We start from the raw sequence: 20,209 nt of genomic DNA on the forward strand, positions 1-20,209 counted from the left end.
ATGTAGCGTTATTACTTCTGTTTTATTTTGTAGGTACCAAATGAGCTTTTTAACTAGCCAATCATTACAAATTGCGTTCTGCTGCAAGAGTGACACACACAGCATAAATACGTATATATTCCATTTTAGCAACTAACTTACGTGACGAAAGTACCTTCTATGAAGTGAAAATATTTTCCAGATGGGAATTGGCACGTATTTGCCTAGCCAATGTTGTATTTACCGCCAGAAATGTCAAGCATTCATTTCCGGATTCTCCTAGTTCTATATTTTGCCGCAAATGTCGCATATCACGGCGACCTCAACGCGCATTGTGTCGGGCGGGAAGAACGGGAAGAATTCGAAACGCTCATTGCCACTCCGGAAGCCAATGCTCGTTTGTTCATCTCTACGTTCTTTCGATGACAATCGGAGCATCGCATAAACAAGTACCAAGAAGAATCTCCACCTTTGTAGATAAAAATATTTTCAACGAGCTGACCCGGTGAACTTCTTACCGCCTAACAATCAATGAACAGTTTGGTTACACCATTTAGAAGTCAAAACTAGGTAGATTGGCTGTACAGGTATTAATGATTTTCGACTTTTTTTAAGAAAATAAGAAAAAAATTCACTGAAGCTATAATAAAAACTATTACCATGGCTTCTCAGAAAAGCAACGTTTACGAGGATTTTTGTTTTCAATGAATTTTTTCATTTTAATGTTTTAATTTAGGAAATTTTAGACAGTGATTTTGTTAAGCAGTTTAAAAAGTTAAAATTTGTTGCCCTATTTGTTGTTTTTTACCTTAAAAATTGTTTTTAGACCCATGTCTGTTTCATAAACTTGCTCCTTTCTCGGGGCAAGTTCACACAAAGCCAGACCGAAGCTTAACTGACGCTCAAAATCTTGTGAGAATAATATGGAGCAGCATTAATATGTCATGACTGGTGGTGCGCCAGTTACAACTTGGTCCAGAAAAAGTGCACTTCGTAAACGTGCCCCATTCGTAAACGTCCCCCAGTCTACCCTACACATTCGTGTATATTTTCTTGAGTCAAGCACCTTCTGATATAAAACAGATTTTGTTTTGCTAACATGCACAAAAACAAGCAATGCGGATGGTTCATCAACACGTGAACATGTCAAATAAAATTGATCGCGTGAAAAACATAGGTTTGCTAGATTCAGGCCACAAACACTCAACAATTGACTTTGAGATTTGTTGATCGTCATCGCGAATACAACACGAATAGAAAATTTAATTCGTTTAAACTCAAAGGGCATATCAGTTGGAATCATAGGAATTCTTGGAATGAGATGTTAATCATCTTTGAATTTTCTTTCGAGTATATTGTCGTGTATCACATTGATTATGACTGTTTTCTTTGATCGCCAAACGCGTTCCATAGCATAGTTTTAGTTGGTTTCGAAGCATCATGAAAACCGAGCTGTAAATTGTGCGGTGGTAATCCAGGCACATTCCAGGAAGTTCAAAAATTCAGGTGGTGACTTTATCTTCGTTTGTTACACAGTCAGTAGACTTGAGCGAATGCAGAGTACATACGATTTGATTCTGAATAGGGAAATTGCATACTTTTTATAAACAGTATGTTGATATACTACAGTGAACACTTAGTACCGCTATATAGTTTTTTCCGCTTAAAATTCAGTTTATACACTAGAAAATGACTCCAAAAAGTCTCCCGAGTTTCGCGGGCTAAAAAATACCGCCCCCACTAATCTTAGGCGTGACGTCATAGTTCAGTACGAGTCCAAGATCCAAGCCCAGTAACTGCAGGTTTGGAAGAGCCACGTTGCGTTTAAGGAGAACATGGCTGAAATAAGGAAAAATTACAAGTGGTGCATTGTTCCTCTGTGCAATAACAACCCAGAAAAAAATTTTCGTCTGCATTCCCACGGAGGAAATTAGAAGAAAAACCTCGATGCATGCCGTCTGTCGGGATGAGCGTTACGGAAAAATAAGAGTATAATACACTGAATGATAAACCCGTGTGCTATGTGAGCGAAGATAACTTTAATATAAATAATATTTCCATATTTCATCGACTGAATAACTTGAATCTGAGATTTTTCGATAATTCGGCCGCCGTAGAATAAAAACTCAACTTCTCAACAAAAATCGAGATAGGTGTTTCTCGATGGTTACGATCACAGTCTAAACATGTTTAGACTGTGGTTACGATGGACTCAAATTATTTATGGCACTTGTTCAATTTCAGTTACGGAAGGACATAAAAAATTCCATGATGTTTAAAATCAAGGGAGGAAATATGAAAATACAGAGCAACGTTGATCCTCATGCATTCGAGTGCCAGCCAAGAAGACAGCGTTTTCTTCTACTGTCGGCGTCAAAATGATGTGCCGCTGTACTTTGCAAATTTATATCCCGGCTTCACTGCATGCTATAATAATGAACTATACGTCATTTTAAAGGAAATTTTATCCTAAATTCTGATTTATTTTATTACAAAAAAATTCAAAAATGTAGACACGGCCAGTGCAATAAATGACTGCGCGCACCGAAAAATTAGCCGTTTTGTCAACTTCATGAACTTTGCAACTCAACCTAGGGAAAACTACGTCTACAGCATTCATCTTCCACATTAATCTACACTCATCAGTGCGGATTAAGAAAATGGCTTTTGGGTATTTCTAGAACTTATATTTTGTTATAAATTAATGAAAATGTTTAAACATTATCTTGTCCCATAGTTTACCCCGAAAGATAAAGGAAGTTGTAGATGGAAAAAGAATGGAATCCAGAGGTGGTTTCAAAAAATGAATCGCAGCATTCTTTGATTTTATTCTACGCCGTTGCTTGCTTTTCAGAAAAAGTTGAGTCACAAGAGGAATGTTCCGCGGCCCTTGATTTGGAAACTGTGGAGAAAGAGGAAGACGTGTGGATCAGCAATTCCCATTTAGTTGGTTGTCAGGATAAACCTAGGATCCATTCAAAGGTTGTCAGGCCATCGTATAAAGATAGGACTGATGCGCACCACAGGGGAAATGGGGTGTTTGAGGGAAAGTCAAACCCAAAGTCACAAGATGGTAGATTGTGTTGAAAGTTCGTCTATATTATCGCTACTAATTTGAAACATTAATAGTCTGGCTTCCTCAGAGCTTCCTGTCGCCCTCCAGGCAAGGTATTTTTAAGTTGAAAGTATCATCGACAGCTTCGAGGTGGAAATAAGTTCACCATAAGACTCTCTACCGGACTGCCAAAAGAATACACATTTCACATGAGTATACGCTTTCGCCAATATTATACGCAAGTCTCACTTTGTTATGAACTATAAAACATTTCAGATGCACATCAGCTACCTTTCCATTTCTCGGCATCGACTTTCGGCGCCGACGAAGTCTACAGTTTCACTAAAATACCCTGTTATCATGATGGAATCAGTAACAGGAAGCTTGCTAGGATCAGCCTAGGAATAACCATATTCCTTCATCTTTACGCAATCTATCGCTTTCAATGGAGGAGAAATAGATCAAATAATAGCCCTGAAGTCACAATGAACAACTCCGATGCGTCTGCACTTCATTAAATGAATCATAACCACGCCGTCGCTTGTATTCAAGTATGCAACCTCTACTATGGCCGTGCCTCGTACAGAACTATGACGTCACTTTTCTACCAGCCAATCATCGGGCGTTTTCGATTCTCACTTGCATTTGAAAATTCTCGTGAACTTTGATGCATTAAATATCGCAAACCACGTCATAAAATAATAAAAAAACTTTCACCGAGGTATGCAAACATATATTTCTATATAATTTTGGGGCTATTTGTTATATCTGAAATATATGCAAGTTCCCTATTAGGAAGTTTAGGTCATCCACATCTTCGTTCTCAGCCGCCAAAGTTCCTAGCTCATTCTACCATGAGTGATTTTTCTGGTCATCAATCATGTTCAAGAACACTTTGTTGATGAGCTCATCTTTCGATGAAACGAAATTCCGAGGAAATGTAATCAATCCGCTAAATTCGTCTACAGAACATGGCCATTACCGATAGTCAACAATTGCTTGGAGATTTGTTTACAAACGCGGTACCTAGTGACGTGTCAACTCGAGATTGGGCTTAGTTCGAATTAAATACTTTTAATAATATTTTTAATATTTCCAACTGGTTATTATTTCATATATTTTAATAATACTTAATAGTTATATCTGTTATTTAATATGTTTCAAAAGGTTAAAATATTATTACGAAGCTCAGTAATTAAATTGGTAAAAACAAAACAAAGCATCTAGTTTTGACCTCAGAGTAAGGATAGGGTTTTGACCAACATGACAGCTTTGGCAGTGTCACCAACTCCTAAAGAAAACTGCTAGGGTCAAGATTATTTTTTTCGTTGACTTAAACTATTTTTAATGTTTACTCTCTTTTCCGGGGATGAGACAGAATTCAAAAAACCAAATATCATTCAAATCGGTTCCGCCGATTATCTCTTTCATTAAGGAAATCATCTTCCACTTTTATAAATTAATTTTAGACTTATCTAGAGCCTCAATCACTTTAAAAAGAATCATCCTCTATGGAATATAGATGTGGAGATATTAGGCAAATTATGAAATGGAAGCTAAAAGCGTACCAATAATCAATCATTCTGGTGAGAATTACATTTACTAGAAATTTCTTCCAATAAGGGAAAAGCAATTGATTTTTATGAATGTACGTAAGTAGTTCACACCTAAGAGAAATAGTTCTTAGCCTTTGGTAGATCATAAGTATCATTTATGATATTTGTATATTAGGCTTCGGAAAATATATATCCACCATTAAAATATTGCTATTTGCATATAATTTAGTGGTCCGTGAACAATGGTTATCTCCTTTTTACCGGTAACCAATTAATTAATTATAATATTCAGTTAATTCCGTGACCTGGGGTAGACTAAGGCCGTTTTTGGCGGGACAGGGGGCGGGGCATTATAACGCTGATTTACACGGGGCACCTCATTGCGCAATCTGATGCATGTACGAAGGCGCAATAAAAATTGCGCCGTGTGAAGCGGTGAATAGGGTGGTTTCCTATTATTTTTTATTGCCTAAATCGAAAGATTATTACTCCTGGAGTACGTATTTCACGCTTTTAGATTTTTAAATTGCGATATCTATTTTACGCGATTAAATGAAAAGTGAAATTTTCTAAGCAAGCGAAAACGCGACGGCTAAGCATGAATGCTGGGAAAAGTCCGTGTGACGTATTTCTGGTTACCGCTGCCGCAAGTGAGGTGACCTTGGGGCGAGGCTTTGAGCGCTGATACAACGTAGGATGCTTGCAGGTATCAGAGTACCCTGCTAGCTGGTAGCGCTTGGCTTAAATAAGGATTATTAATACCTTATCAAACGAAGGAAACTTTCCGACCATATGCAGTTTTAAAAGGTGATTACATATTAAGAGATATTTCCCTGAGCTCTGTGCTGCATGCATACAATGGTAATCTTAGACGACGTAAAACTCCTATCTACTCGCATAGAAACTAGGTCCCCGTGACGTCACGTGGAGTGGAATCACATGGGCGCCAATCTGGCCTTTTTCAAACGAGGTTAAAATTGACCCTTGCCATTCGTCTAAACCGGTATTTCTAAAACCAAATAATTTGTACATTATGAATACGCTAATGGTGGGTAACGAATCGCAATCAATGCCTTTCGTTTTCTTTGATGAAGGAAACTACCCTATTTCCCAAGCACAAGCGTGCGTGGGTGCTAGACGACAAAGTAGCCCCTTCTCTCATTCCAAGCTCGCATCCTCACATGTTTTCGGTGCTGACCTTCAAGATGACGTGCCCCGTTTGAAACGCGGCCTTTACATTAATCGGCTGATGTACTACAATACCCTACGGCGGTGATGCCTTTGAGGTCCGATAGACCGACAGATAACTCTAATATTCATTTATTACTGTTAAACATTTTTGTCAACCTCCCACATAGCAATGAACCACTCAGGGACGTCTCACTATAATATCGCGAATATCGCGAATGTCTAAGAGATGTCTCAGATATTTAATCGTGAGACGTTAATAAATTTTTTCAAACGTATTTAAACGCCATCATTGCCTTCCATATATATTTTTAGGTGCAATTCTGCAATTGTGATTATTAAAATCACAATATTTAATATGGGTTTCTTATTTTCAAAAGGTCATCCATCAAAAATTTGTCGCTAAAAATGATCGAGATAAGTGGGCTATAACTATATAATTTGCATTTAAATATGTTTTGCCTACATTTTAAAGCATACCATAGTACAAACTCTCATGAGGCATCTCAGAGACCTTTTTTTGGACATAGTGACATCTCAGAGAAGTCTCAGAGATGACTCTGAAGCTCTCAGAATGTCTTTGAGACGTATCCGAAACCTATTTCTCCTATGTGGGCTGGTGAAATAAATTTTTTTCAGTAGAGTCACCTGAAAGATTAGCGATCGTCTCCCTCCCTCTCTCTCTCTCTCTCTCTACCTCTCTTTACCCATGGAAAGAATATCCTGAATGTGCACATCCCTATAATGGGGTGGTTTCCTATTATTTTTTTATTGCCTAAATCGAAAGATTATTACTCCTGGAGAACGTATTTAACGCTTTTAGATTTTTAAATGACGATATCTATTTTTCGCCATTAAATGAAAAGTGAAAATTTCCAAGCGCGCTAAAACGCGACGGCTAAGTATGAATGCTGGGAAAACTCCGTGTGAGGTCATTCTGGTTCCCGCTGCCGCAAGTGAGGTGTCCTTGGGGCGAAGTTTTGAGCACTGATACGACGCAGGATGCTAGCAGGTAGAAGAGTACCATGCTAGCTGGTAGCGCTTGGCTTAAATAAGGATTATTACTACCATATCAAACGAAGAAAACTTTCCGACCTTAGCCAGTTTTAATAGGTGATTAGCATGTTTCCCCGAGCTCTGTGCCTCATGCATGCATTGGTAATGTCAGAAGATGTAAAACTCCTATCTACTCGTATAGAAACTAGGTCCCTGTGACGTCACGTAGAGTGGCATGGCATGGGCGCCAATCTGGCCTTTTTCAAATGAGTTTAAAATTGACCATTGCCATTCGTCTGAACTGGGATTTGTAAAACCAAATAATTTTTATATTATGAATAAACTAATGGTGAGTAACGAATCGCAATCAATGCCATTCGTTTTCTTTGATGAAGGAAACTGCCCTATTCGCCACTGTATTTGTCACGTCAGCGAAGATATATTTTGACAGCCATTGACCCATTAATTTGCGTGGGCGTTGGTTTTTTCTTGTATGATATGCCGCACGATGTGGTGGAAGTTCTTAATATTAGCTAAAGGAGACATTGCAATATTTCCACTGGATTTTTTTCAACACGACACGTTTCGTCGTTACAAACAATTGATAATGGTGATTGAATTGGTGCACTTGATAATGTTATAAATAAAAACGAAACGCGTCGTGTAAAAATATAATCTAGTGGAAATATGGCAATGTCTCATGAAACTAATGGTAGTTTTTATGTTGTTGGTAGAAAATGTAATCTTGTTCCCTTTTCAATAAATATTCTTCAGAGCTGCAGCATAGGGGAATGCCTTTGATTTCTCCTCCGCCGAATATTATATTGGCTTTCTTTTTATATCTTTATTTCCTCTCTGTACCAGCAATAGTGGCAAAGCCCCTAACAATTGTATATGAATGTATACAAATTTTGTACAGGTTTATACAATTTTTCATAGGGGTGGCTCTCGCTAGTTATTCAGCATCTGAAGTTAGTTTAATATTCTTTTAACACGAACATTTTTCATGCAATATGTTTAATTGTCTCCAAAGTTAACGTGAAGTTATGTTGTATAAGCAATTGGCCATTTGTAATTTGAGTTTTAATTCTAAATTTTCTTTAATGCTATCGACAAAACCCGTTTGTAATATGCTAAAATTTACTGCACATTGTTGTATTTTTATACAAGAAAAACCGGAATGATATAGTAGAAATAAGGGACGGTATTTAAGTTGTGGTATTTCTGGATACAGAGTCCAATTTTGCCAAGCACGCAAACTATAATCATTATGTTTCATTATTTTACATGCTGGGGACAGCCATGCAAAGTATTAACAGTCGGGAAACTTCGAAAGGAATAATTTCATAAGATTTCTAAGAGAAACTATGGCAGATTAAGTTGCTCGTTCCATTTGCAATTTGATCTTTTGCATCAACGTTTTAACCCCAAGTTTGCTTGCCTCCCATTGGAAAGGTAACCAAGGTTAACCATGCATAATTTCTTTCGTTTATTCAATAAAATACCTTCCGTGTTGTTTTTATTAAAGACTATTTGAAGCGGTTCTCTTAGCATTGGATTATAGTAAATTTAATTGTTTGATTGGTAGTCCGATGAAAAGGACACTGTATTAATTGACATTAATTTTTATATATATTTATCGCGAACTTTAGCCATCGATATGACGAATGTTTCATGAATCACTCTGTTTGGGACATACACTCATGTATTGTTGTTGATTATCCACGGAAACAATGGTTTACAGTGTCATCCCTGTCGCTCATTCTCCTGTGAAATCGAGGGATAATCAAAGTAATAATTTGTTTACATGACGAGATACTAAATGTCGGGGGTGTAATCATTTTATTTAACCGCGTTGTTAATCCATCTTCCGCTGCGAGTTGAGGCAAAATGTGTCTGATAATCTATACAGCAGTTCATTGGACAAGCATCAAATTCAGTAAGTAATTTTAATATTCTCCTCGATGTATATAGAATAAGTGTTTTTAAGCCGCGTACAGAATGCTATGGAGCGAATTATATGCGTTCGGTGCTATTGTGGCTATTTTTATTTTGCTAAGCATGAGATTTAAAACGGGAGGATTGTGATGTAGATTACTATTGCATTCAAGTTTATTTGGATAAATTTTTGTAATTATTCACTTCTTAATGCTCTTATGATGTCATTAGCTATTTGAAGGAAAGCTTCTAAAATTTAGTCACTCTGAGCACATTTTCCCTAATATATAGAGGAAACCTAACTTAAGTTAATAAATTTAAAAGTTTACTTAAGTTTATTAGTTTAATAATCTATGAAACTGAACTACCGTAACTCTGAAAACTCATCGGCGATGTATGTAATAATTTGTTTGGGAATGAGCAATACAGTCCTTGACTTACAAGTATGGTATTTCTTCGTGTAATCTGATTCGTGTTATTGTTTTCCCTCTAGCTAACTATACACCATTTTGGAGCTTGTTTCTGTCAATTAATCCGAATGAAATTTAAATAATATCACTGAAAACAGTTTCCCTCTGTTATAAAAATTGTTTCTCGTTTTCTAAGACCATTTTTCACAATACTTACATTTATTTGCGCAGTCATCACAGTGAGCGTTTGCCTTTTGAGGAAAATTGCAACTTATAAAGCAGAAAATAGTTTAAATTTTACATGCTCAAAACAAAAGAGAATATTTTTTTATATTTTAAATCCATACGAGTCCGCGACTTTATTCGTTTACTCAAAAAATTTCACCGCATGAAGGATATATTCTTAAGCTTCTCAAGAGCACATTTCAAATCCAAGCGCTCTTCAAGTGATTGTCTTATGTCGTCGCTGATTGGATGTTCCACTGAACTCTTTCCCTCTAAAAATAATACATTTGCAATATAAATTAACAAAAATGAATATGAAATTGGTTTTTTAAATATTTACTCACGAAAGTACTTCATGAGATAATTCTTAAAGTCTGATAATTGATGCCGCATGGCCATTGTTAATAATCGATATGCCAACTAGCGTCACTGTTCGCAGAACTGTGAACTTCCAAGTTCACCATAAAATATAATGAGGAAATGGAAATGGATTTTAATTGATTTTACCAGTAATCAAGCGATATTCAATATGATTTCATAATTGCGATTCAATACAGTAAAGAAAGCCCAAAATCGCAGGTCTAGCATGGAATCAATCTTTTCCTGTAGCTCCGGCCATCTATTGGAGGATTTCTAGAACTACGTGCGACGACTGGTCCCTGATGATTCCGCTGATGTTGCAATGATTCTAGTAGGCATTTTCTGTTCCTAATTATCGAGTTATTGAATAATTTTTGTTTTTAAATTTGTCACTTAAACGCTTCTTTGTATTCAGATAGTGTCATAATGGTGTTTATTTGACGAACTGCGAGAAATGGTATATTTGATATATTCCCGCCATTTTATTTACGTTCAACATGGCCGAGGTGAGTGAGATTGAGCTCCAGATGTATCACCTGAACTAATTAACGATTTTACATTATCTTTTTGCTTTCATCGAAGTTTTTATTCTGTTTACGTGCTAAATTTAGTGGTGTATTGAATGATCGAGTATCATACTCAACTGCTTTTTCTTAGTCGGATTTCGACTATGTAATTGCTGGGATGCTTTATATGTCAACAACAGCGTAACTTCGTCCTAGTGCGAGGCTTAAACTACTTACTTTTAAACAAAGAGTTTTATGTTGTTAGAACTGAGTTTTGAACATTTTATGTGATTATTTTTGTAAAATTATTATTACTGCACCCTCGCCTTATTATACTGCATTGCGGCGGTGTAATTGTGTAATGTAAGTTGAAGTCCAAGGACGTTTCATCAGGACTATTTTGTCTCTCTTCGAGAGGTGTTGAATTATTTGTTTAATATTATCGTTAAACTATTATATATTTTGAAGCACTTGTTCACGGTTTAATCACGCACTTCTTGAAGTTTGTAATTGCTTCAGTGAAGATTTTTTCGTGTCAGCTGTATATTGCGTGCCTATTTTGTCGCCGCTCGCATCACTATAGTGACATTCTGAGTTTTAATTTTTATCAATTTAACTAAATCCTGTTCTTATTGGTGTATTTTATTGTTTTCTTCATAGGTTGAATGTTGGAAAATTGAGACTGAAGTTGTGACTTAAGGAGATTTTTAAAGTTACTTCCTTCTTCAAGCATTTTTGGCCACCATGGCTTCTAGTGATGAAACTGAGCTCTTTGGTGAAGGTTTTAAGGGGCGTAGTCCTTGCCCTTTAGAAGAATCTAGTCCTGCCGAGCAAGAGTACGTGTGCAATCTATGCAGGTTAGTCTCTGAGATAAATAGATTAATTTTTTCATACCATTCTAATAACATTAATTTTTGCCGATTTTCTGACATTTGATCATGAATTACATCTTTTGCAGCAACAAATACACTGAACCTAGAGTGCTGTCTTGCTTGCACGTCTATTGCGAAGCTTGTCTTGAGAAGCTTGTCGTCAACGAAGCCGGAGATTCAGGAGGTCGAAATACAGTCATCAAATGCCCTGATTGTAAGCAGGAGACCAAGGTATTAACACCAATATTTGAAACGTTCGTTTTACAGTAATACTTACTGTCAGTCTCTAAGTGAGAACCTTTTCTGTTGATTCCCATGAATCGGATATCCCATCCTGCAATTTGTTTTGTTCATATGGAGTATATCTCGCTCTAACTGCGGTCGTTTCACGATATTTATGTAACTATGTCAATAATATGTTGCGTTGCTGTGGGTCGTTAATGAGGTAGCCCATTTGGGACTTTGGGGAATGTGGCTGGAGTCAACCTCTAGCTTTTGAATGTAGCTGTGGGATTAGTAAGGTTTTCATCAAATAAGCAGATATGGACTAAAGACAGTGGCATTCCACTGGTATGTCTATACCTTGGTAAGGTAGGCCATTGGAATTAAATGGGAAATGGTGTAGTTGCTTGTAAGATCATCTCCCAAAAATGCCTGCAGGGTTGTAACTCGGTGATACATTCACATTTAAGTTGTTTTGATTTTTTTAAACAGTTTGTAACTACTCAGTTGGATTAGCCTTTAGCTTTGTGCCACATTTTTGATTGGTTTCCATGTAGGCTTCCGTGGTGATTTTGAGTGTAGGCTGTGATTCTCTGGGTTTCCTTAATGTTGGATTAACACCAAGGGAAACCAGAAAGAATCACTGCTTGATAGGTTGTCTATGTTTCTTCGGCCAAAATAGAATTTGCATAGCTAATCAATGCTAATCTAGTGGAAACCTCATGAAGAATTCACTGGTGTTCTTTGTTCACTAGTCCACTGTTAAAAACTTAATTTGATCGTAGAGTAGTGCCAAATGTTGAGCTATTTCCGTCAATAATTTCCTGTGTTTTCTATATGATCTTAGCACTACTTAGTATCTGATATCAAACCATCTACATTAGGGAATTCACTTTAATTTTGTTCTCCATGCTGCTTGCTGAATGAATTATTTATCTCCTGTAATGTTATTGCTGAAAATCAGTGAGCCAAGAAGGGGGATTGAGTTGATGTGGTGTTTTCATAGTGTGGCTTCATACCCTGTGGGCCTGAGTTCTAACGCTGGTGGTGACAGAGAATTTTCAGGGACTGCATGATCTGTGCGTGAGTGTTGTATGGAGGATACTTAAAAATTAACACTTATTTGATGGAATTTTTAGCCATCATCCCGGTATGACATGTCGATAAGAGCAGGGCTATGCCGGCATTGTACAGTGGTCTGGGGAGAGTGGTCTATAAAGTCGTATTCTTAGAGGTATTGGTGGGTGTTTTACTGCTTTCCAGGGTCTTTAAATGTTTAATATTTTACATAATTTTGAAAATTAAAACTTTTTTGAGAATGCATCGTCACAATAATAGCTTGGCAGATCTAATTTAATAAATTAATAAGGCTCTAATACTATTAATTATTATCAAGTGATGCTATTGGCTAACATAGAAAAAACATCACTTATTTATACACATTTCTTGTAATCCAACTAAATCACCAAACGAAGTTAGAATTTCTTCATTCCTTTCATGAATATTTGTTTTCTCCTTTTTTGCATAACATTTTCATTTCGTAATGCCTAATTTATAAGCTAGTTGGAGAAAAATTCATAGTTCCTAATCTACGAGTGTAGTTAAGAAAGTCCAAATTCAAACACACTGGAAATTATTTCCCGATGTATTCTAAATTATTGTTGTTTGTGTCCCATGGTTTTCTATCACTTATGTTTCAATTCTGTTGCAACTTGTCATAGCATTACACTGTACTGTTAACCATGGTCAGCTGCTGTGTAGAACAAAATACCCTAGATGTGTAGCATGTCTGTGGAATTAACAATTCCATCCCGTTTTTACAATGTATGTGGTAGGGATATTGTTGGATAACTTATTCAAGATGTTTTTATATTGTAGACATTACCTGAGGTAGAAATAAATACTTGAGTCGTATTTCTTGGATGAAGTCCTAAGATTTTTCCACAACACCTTCTTTTTCAACTACTACATGCTGTGCATGTACTGTTGCAGGAGAACAACAGAAATTTAAAATGAGCTAATGTCTTCAAATTCCTTTTGGGTTCTTAATTTATACGCAATATTACCCCTTGCATCCCCATTTCTAGGCAAAATTTTTGTTATTTTGCTGCTATGGATTGCATGAGGAGCCTGCATACAAATTGAATGATTTTAGCTGTAATGGGGCTACCATATGAGCCGAATTGCTCAGCTGACTAGCAAAAAGACTTGCTCCTTAAAATTCTGCTCATTTTCCAGCTCTCCTGATGTTTTGGTGTTGAGCAATGCTGTACTTCTCCTATGCTTTCGTTTGTCATTCAATGTCTTGTTCAGTTATTCCAATTATTTTTGGTCACTTACTATGCAATCAACCAATTCCTTAATGAAATTATGCATTTAGTTGTTAATAATCCCTTATTGGCACATTCAAATAGGTAAGATTAATACTATTAATGAATAACTAAGGCAGAGAATTGAGGAGTTTACTTGCTCGATTTCTAGGTATTGATTTTATACTGAAGAAAATCAGTTCTTACTTAAGCCTCTTGAGTGTTATTTTGCACAAATTTATTTCATGTTTTTCAATTCATTTCTCATTTTAGTGAGAGCAAAGCAATTAACTGGTCGGTTTTGACTTTTTGTCATCTTTTACAAAATCGCTCTATGTGACCTCTGACTAACTTAGAAAACTGTAAGAAATGCGTACTGTTTAAGTTATTTAATGCCCTTTATAGCTTGCACCTTCTAATCCAATTCCCCCTACCTTAAAAATTACTTGTGCAGATGCTGGCGTGGTACTGTCCTTTTCAGTCAGCATGTAATTTTCACTAATTGGTGGAAATTTAATGATACCAAAAGTAGTTGTACCATGTCTTATCGACACATGTTGTGGTGGCCAAAGCATTAGGCTTTTCACGGATTATTTTGGTCTATGAAGCACACTGCAAATAAAGTGATTACATTGTAGTTTACAGCAACTTTTCTATGTATAAGATAGATGTTTGTTCCAATGCGTACGACATTTTAACGGCAGCCAGCGTAACTACCAATTATGTTGCCCTCTATCACTCAGTGACAAGAAAAAAAAACAAGGGTCTTAGCCTGTTTCCTAAATATCCTTTGTAGGGTAATATCTGTAGTTCCTTGCGTAGTGTCAGATAAATGAACAATCTTTTTAATTAGCTATTTTCATTATGATTCAGTTACGATCATAAATTACTTTGGAATTACTTATCGATATGATTGTAATAAATTCTTCTCGGGCTCTCTGTCCGGGTGCCATGTTTTATCATATATGTTGTCGTTAAAGTGGAAGATTTTTTATTTGTCATCCAGGCCATGCCGGGTGTGAGGTGTCTTGTTCGTATTGTATGTCTCTCTTTTTTTATGCTGACAGGAGCAAGGTTCCTACCGGAGAAAGGCTGGAGAAGCATCTTCCACTTTCGGGAAAATAAAGAGAGAAATGTTATTTTCCGTATTCATTTTTTCCTAAATAAATATGTGTTATCATTTCTCAACATGCAGTGGAACCTCGTTAAAGCGAATATGGGTTATTGCAAGACACCCGCCATTATGAGAGATAGTCAATTGACCCCATGATTAACATGTAAAAACATTCGTTTTTACGAGGCCCTATTGGTGTTTGCATTCGCCATAGTGAGAGTTTCCATCGCTGGAAAACCTTCACCAAGAGTCCCTGATCTCCGTAATTGCTGGCAATCTGTTAGAAATGAAGTTAACATGGAGTGCTCAGTTTCAAATTCATGTAGTTAACTTTCATTCAATAAATAAGTAGTTTTCTTTTGTTCCTAGGGCAGCAGAAACCAGTCGGCAGAATACCCACGTGTCCTTGAGTTCCATGAATAGAGAGCATTTGAAGCTAGACACCACGGCCAAAAAATGCTAAGCACGCCTAAAATGAAAATAATGGAGCAGTGCGAGAGTGGCATAGTTAATTTATCTTCCTATTTGCTCTTCACAATTTAAATAAAAAATTAAGTGCTCTAGGAATGCAGGTCATGAGGTGTAAGAGGGAGCTTTGTTCGGGTGGTTTTGCCCACTTCAATTTCCGGGAATTACTGAGAAAGGCTTCGCTAATGGCTATGTTTAAGGCTAGAGTGGAGTATTTCAGTGATAGAATGAGAATCGAAAACTTGGAAGAGTTTGGAAGGTTGGTTATACTAATTCAAAGCACGTAAGTGTTATTTGCATAATTGCTGGTGATTCCTGCGGTGTGAACCCAAAGTTATGGAAGAAAGGACTCAGATCCTAGTGGAATATCTTAAGAAGTATTCCCTACATGGCTTAACGCAGACAAAACAACTCTTTTACAACCTTTCACAGACAAAACCCTTGCAGTGTGAGGTATTTCTTGCAATGATGCTTCTAGAGGCAGGCAATGCACTTTAGCGATGGATTATGTGAAGAGCTGATTCTGCACTTTTAGTTTATTTGATTTTAAAAATTCTGTATTCTTTTTTCATGTTTTGCAGTCATTATTGAGAATGTTAAGTCAACAAATTCATACTTGTTAATTATTTTGGCCTTAGGGTCCATCAGATGCATATTTCTTTTCTTTTCTTTGTCACATATATTACTCATGCATGTTATTTTGGTCGCAGTTCCTTGCAGCTTTTTTTTTTACTTGAGTGACATCAGCATAATATCTGCAATATATTTTTCGTGAAATAAAATCTAGTCAATATCTTTTCTTGTGTTACCAATTTGAATTCAAATCGTTTTTATTGCAGTGCCATGGATACACTCTGTGTATTTTCATGGAAGAAGATTGGTATTATTTCAATGATGTCACGTGCGTAACACTCAAAATGGACCATTTCTTCGAAACATCAGCAATTTCAATCACATCATTATATGAGCTTAGTAGACTTTTTAGTGTAGATAATAAAGATATTACATTGGATAATAGAAAAGGTCTTCCCAGTCGGGATCGTTCTAACACCTTCACCGTTTTCGTCTTCAGAAACAAATGCAATACGTCATTTCACGTAAATGCTGCGCAATGTACAGGAACAATAAACATACACCAATGGAAGTATTTGAGGCATTAAAAAACCACGATACAGTTTTATCAGTAATTTTTTCAATTTTCAGCGGAAAATACTAAATTAATAATGATCACGTTAATGCGCTAATTAAGTACATTAAAGAAAATAGCTTTGTTGGTTGTGCATTGGCATAGTGATTGACTAAGCAATGCTTTGCATGATTTTTATTCATTACGGCGCTTATAAATTGTTTGAGTAGTCGTTGTTAAAGTAAGGAAATTTAGTTATGCAAAAAATATCGCCTTTCGTATGGATTTATGCTTGCATTTATCTGGTACAAATTTCTCCATTGCCGCACTAATCCTGCTCCTGTGTAAGTGTTCACAATAGGTATATTGGCTATTATTTGCTCCACTGCCGGTAAACCGACAATTTGCTACAGCGAGTGTTTATTGCTGCACCGTGGGGTCTTGTTTTATCGAGGTTGCGCTGTAGTTAGGTGAAGTATTGGTTCACTTGCTTGAATTCTCAATAATGATGCCCCAAAATGCATACCTTAAACTTAGTTAATTTTTGTTTCTTTCTCCGTGGTATTGAAATTATGTTAAGTATCAGTTATATATAGAGAAAATATTTTCTTTATGTTAACTCTAAAATTAAATCGCTCAGCTTTATGAAGTCCCCAGTTTGTGAAGTCTGCACCCATTTATTTAACTTTATTAATGAGTTACCTCCTGGGAAAGAAATTCATTAAACTCTTTTTCACTAGAAATGCTTCACCTCCTACAGTTAACAAAAATGTATTACAGTGTCATTTAGAATATATGGTGATATATCAGCTCAATTTTCCTATATAGCTACTTTTTAAATATTCCCCCATCATAGTTGCATCCATAGAAATCCTCATCAATGCCAATAATATAAACAGAGGCTAAATGTATTACAGTGTCATTTAGAATATATGGTGATATAACAGCTCAATTTTCCTATATAGCTACTTTTTAAATATTCCCCCATCATAGTTGCATCCATAGAAATCCTCATCAATGCCAATAATATAAACAGAGGCTACTAGAGCCAGTAGCAGTGCAGAAATATATTTCTTTTGAGTTTATTTTGTAAGATTTATTTTTTAATTTTTTGGTCATCTCTAGAAATGGAAATAAAATATGTATTGTATTTTAAAAATAATTTTATGCATATAGCATAATTTCTACATAGCAGCTAGTCTTTTATAGTTGTCAACCTTTTTTGACAACCGTCGGCAACGCTGTGCCATCAACCATAAAGAAGAAGTTGAAGACATCCATAAAGACCTATTGTTATTTGAAAGCACGAAGTGCTAGCAGTTGGGGGAATCATGGGGAGTGCTAACTATTGGGGGGAGTGCTAATTATTAGCGGATGGATCTTTGGATATTCGGTGCTCCACTGAGCTTCAATGGAAAAAAATCATTTCAACACACCCCGGGTTCAAGTTTATTTGTATCCAATCGTGTTTAGTTATGTATGCTTCTTTCACTGCCTTTCTTGACTGATTGGCAACAGCTGTAATCAATACTAAACGATTTTGTTGAATCTAGTTGCTACTTAACTTCCCTCGGCACCTGGGTGAGGGGTAACAATAGGGAGCCCATGGCTTGAAAAATTTTGGTCAAAATGTAAGCTATACATTACTCATTGTTATACCTTAACCACCCAGCACTTGGTCTGAAAATATTATCATGATTGTTATGATTCACACTTTGACTGTTTTTAATCAGCGCTCCAGCTTTTTATGTCAACCGAAGGAAAGGAATTTTGTAATGCCGGAAACCTAGTGTTACCTTTCATACCAGGGCAAATTAATTAAGCTCAGAAGGATTTCATGTGAAAGACAAAGTATTACTGTGTAAATTTTGGGATGAAAGACTTGAATCTCGAAGACGTGACACCTTGTCAAAGCACATCAAATGCGATACACATAAGCGTGCGAAAGAAAGGGGACCCACAAAACGACTGTTATCATTTGAACAGACAGTTATTCAGTCAAAGAAAGTGAAGGCGGCGAAAGAGGAGTTTGTTGTCTCTACTACGAAAGCATTTTTAAATGCTGGAATCAGTGTAAAGAAAATTGATAATCCAAAAATTCAGGAAAGGCTCTCGAAGTACATACATCTACATCTACATAATACCCTGCAAGCCGCCTAAAAGGCGTGTGGCAGGGGGTGTTAGGACACCAGCCGTTTACAGCTATATTAAAAAAAAAAAAAAAAGTGCTCTAACGAGGTTGGGACAAGCGTTTATTAAAGTCCTTTATTGTTCGGGGGAAAAACGAATTCCCATATCTATCCGTTCGGCAAAAAATCTCTCTTAATTTATCGCTTCTGTCGGACCTGGAAATATAGTGTGGCTCTAAGATTATGTTCTCTGTGTCGCTCTTAAAGATATCCATTCTTAATTGTTCAAGCAATCTAAGCCTAGTGCGCAGCCTCTAAGTCTCCAACGGCTCCCAGCCTAATTCGCTTAACATCTGGGTAACACTGTCTGTACGCCCGTAGCGGTTTTTGACGAAACTCGCAGCCTTCCTTTGTATCTTATTCAGTTCGCGGATTAAGTCTTTCTGCACTGGATCCCATACACTCGCTGCATATTCAAGGTGCGGTCGGACGAGAGCGAAATAGCACCTTTCTTTTACTTTCTCATCCGAAAATCTTCCCACAATACGCTTGACGAATCCTAATTTCTTCAGGGCTATGCCGCAAATATTCTTTATATGTGTTCCCCACGTGAGGTTCGAGGTTATCGTAACTCCCAGGTACTTCACTTCGTCTGTTGCCTTTATGTTAATGCCATCCACTGCATAAACATTGTTAGTGTTGGATGAATTCCGCAAGAAATGTACCGCCATGCATTTGCTCAGATTGAGTTCGAGTCACCACTCTTGACTCTACAAATGTACGTTGTTTAAGTCCGATGATAGAATTTCAGAGTCAGAGTGATCACTAATTTCGCGATAGATGACAGCGTCGTCAGCAAATAAACGTATTTTACTGCTAATGCGGGAGCAGAGATCATTAATGTATATAATGAACAACAGGGGGCCGATTACGCTTCCTTGTGGAACACCTGATGTAACTTTTACAACATCAGAGCTAATTCCGTCAAGAACTACTCTTTGTTTACGATCTCTGAGAAAGTCGCGTATCCAGTTTACAACTGTTTCGTTTAATCCGCATGACTGTAATTTGTATAAAAGTTTGTTGTGAGGTACAGTGTCGAAAGCTTTCTTAAAATCTAGAAATAGTGCGTCAACTTGTCTTTTCGATTCACCAGATTTTATAACGTCGTGAAGAAAGAGCGCGAGCTGTGTTTCGCAGGATCTATTTTTTCGGAATCCGTGCTGACAGTCATGGAGGAAGTTACGTCTGTCCAAGAAAGTCATGATATTACTAACAACGATATGTTCAAGTATCTTGCCTATAATTGATGTTAGTGAAATTGGCCGGTAGTTGCCTGGGTCATTTCTGTTTCCCTTTTTGAAAATGGGTGTAACGCTTGCAATTTTCCAGTCGGGCGGTAACTTCCCTTCAGAGAGTGACTTCTTGAATATGATCTCTAAGTAAGGCGCGATCTGTGGAGCTAACTCTTTGAGGACACGCGCGGGTATTCCCTCCGGACCCGGAGATTTACTATTCTTAATCGATTGTAGTTGTTTAGTTATCCCATCACGTTTTATAGATATTTCTTCTATCAAATCCTCAGTATATGGGATGTCTACATTGAATTGAGTATCGTCAGTAGTGTATACACTTTCGAAGTGGGCATTTAAAGTGTTAGCTTTGCCAATATTTTTGGTGACAAGTTTACCATCTTTATCAAATAACGAATCTACGGTTGAATGTTTTCCCTGAAGCTCTCTCGCGTACGACCAAA

At 36.8% G+C, this 20,209-nt stretch overlaps 1 protein-coding gene across 1 annotated transcript in view; it reads left to right on the plus strand.

The window, feature by feature from the left end:
- The first annotated feature begins 10,045 nt into the window (after nucleotides 1-10,045).
- Nucleotides 10,046-20,209, plus strand: part of LOC124163063 (B-box type zinc finger protein ncl-1-like) — a 53,941-nt gene continuing 43,777 nt past the window's right edge. Inside the window, exons 1-3 of the mRNA XM_046539849.1 lie at nucleotides 10,046-10,213; nucleotides 10,874-11,070; nucleotides 11,172-11,316. Coding sequence (XP_046395805.1) covers nucleotides 10,958-11,070; nucleotides 11,172-11,316 — 258 coding nt within the window. The 5' untranslated portion in view covers nucleotides 10,046-10,213; nucleotides 10,874-10,957. The remainder of the gene's footprint in view (nucleotides 10,214-10,873; nucleotides 11,071-11,171; nucleotides 11,317-20,209) is intronic.

The sequence above is a fragment of the Ischnura elegans genome, chromosome 7, assembly GCF_921293095.1.
Source record: "Ischnura elegans chromosome 7, ioIscEleg1.1, whole genome shotgun sequence".
Taxonomy (NCBI): Eukaryota; Metazoa; Arthropoda; class Insecta; order Odonata; family Coenagrionidae; genus Ischnura; species Ischnura elegans.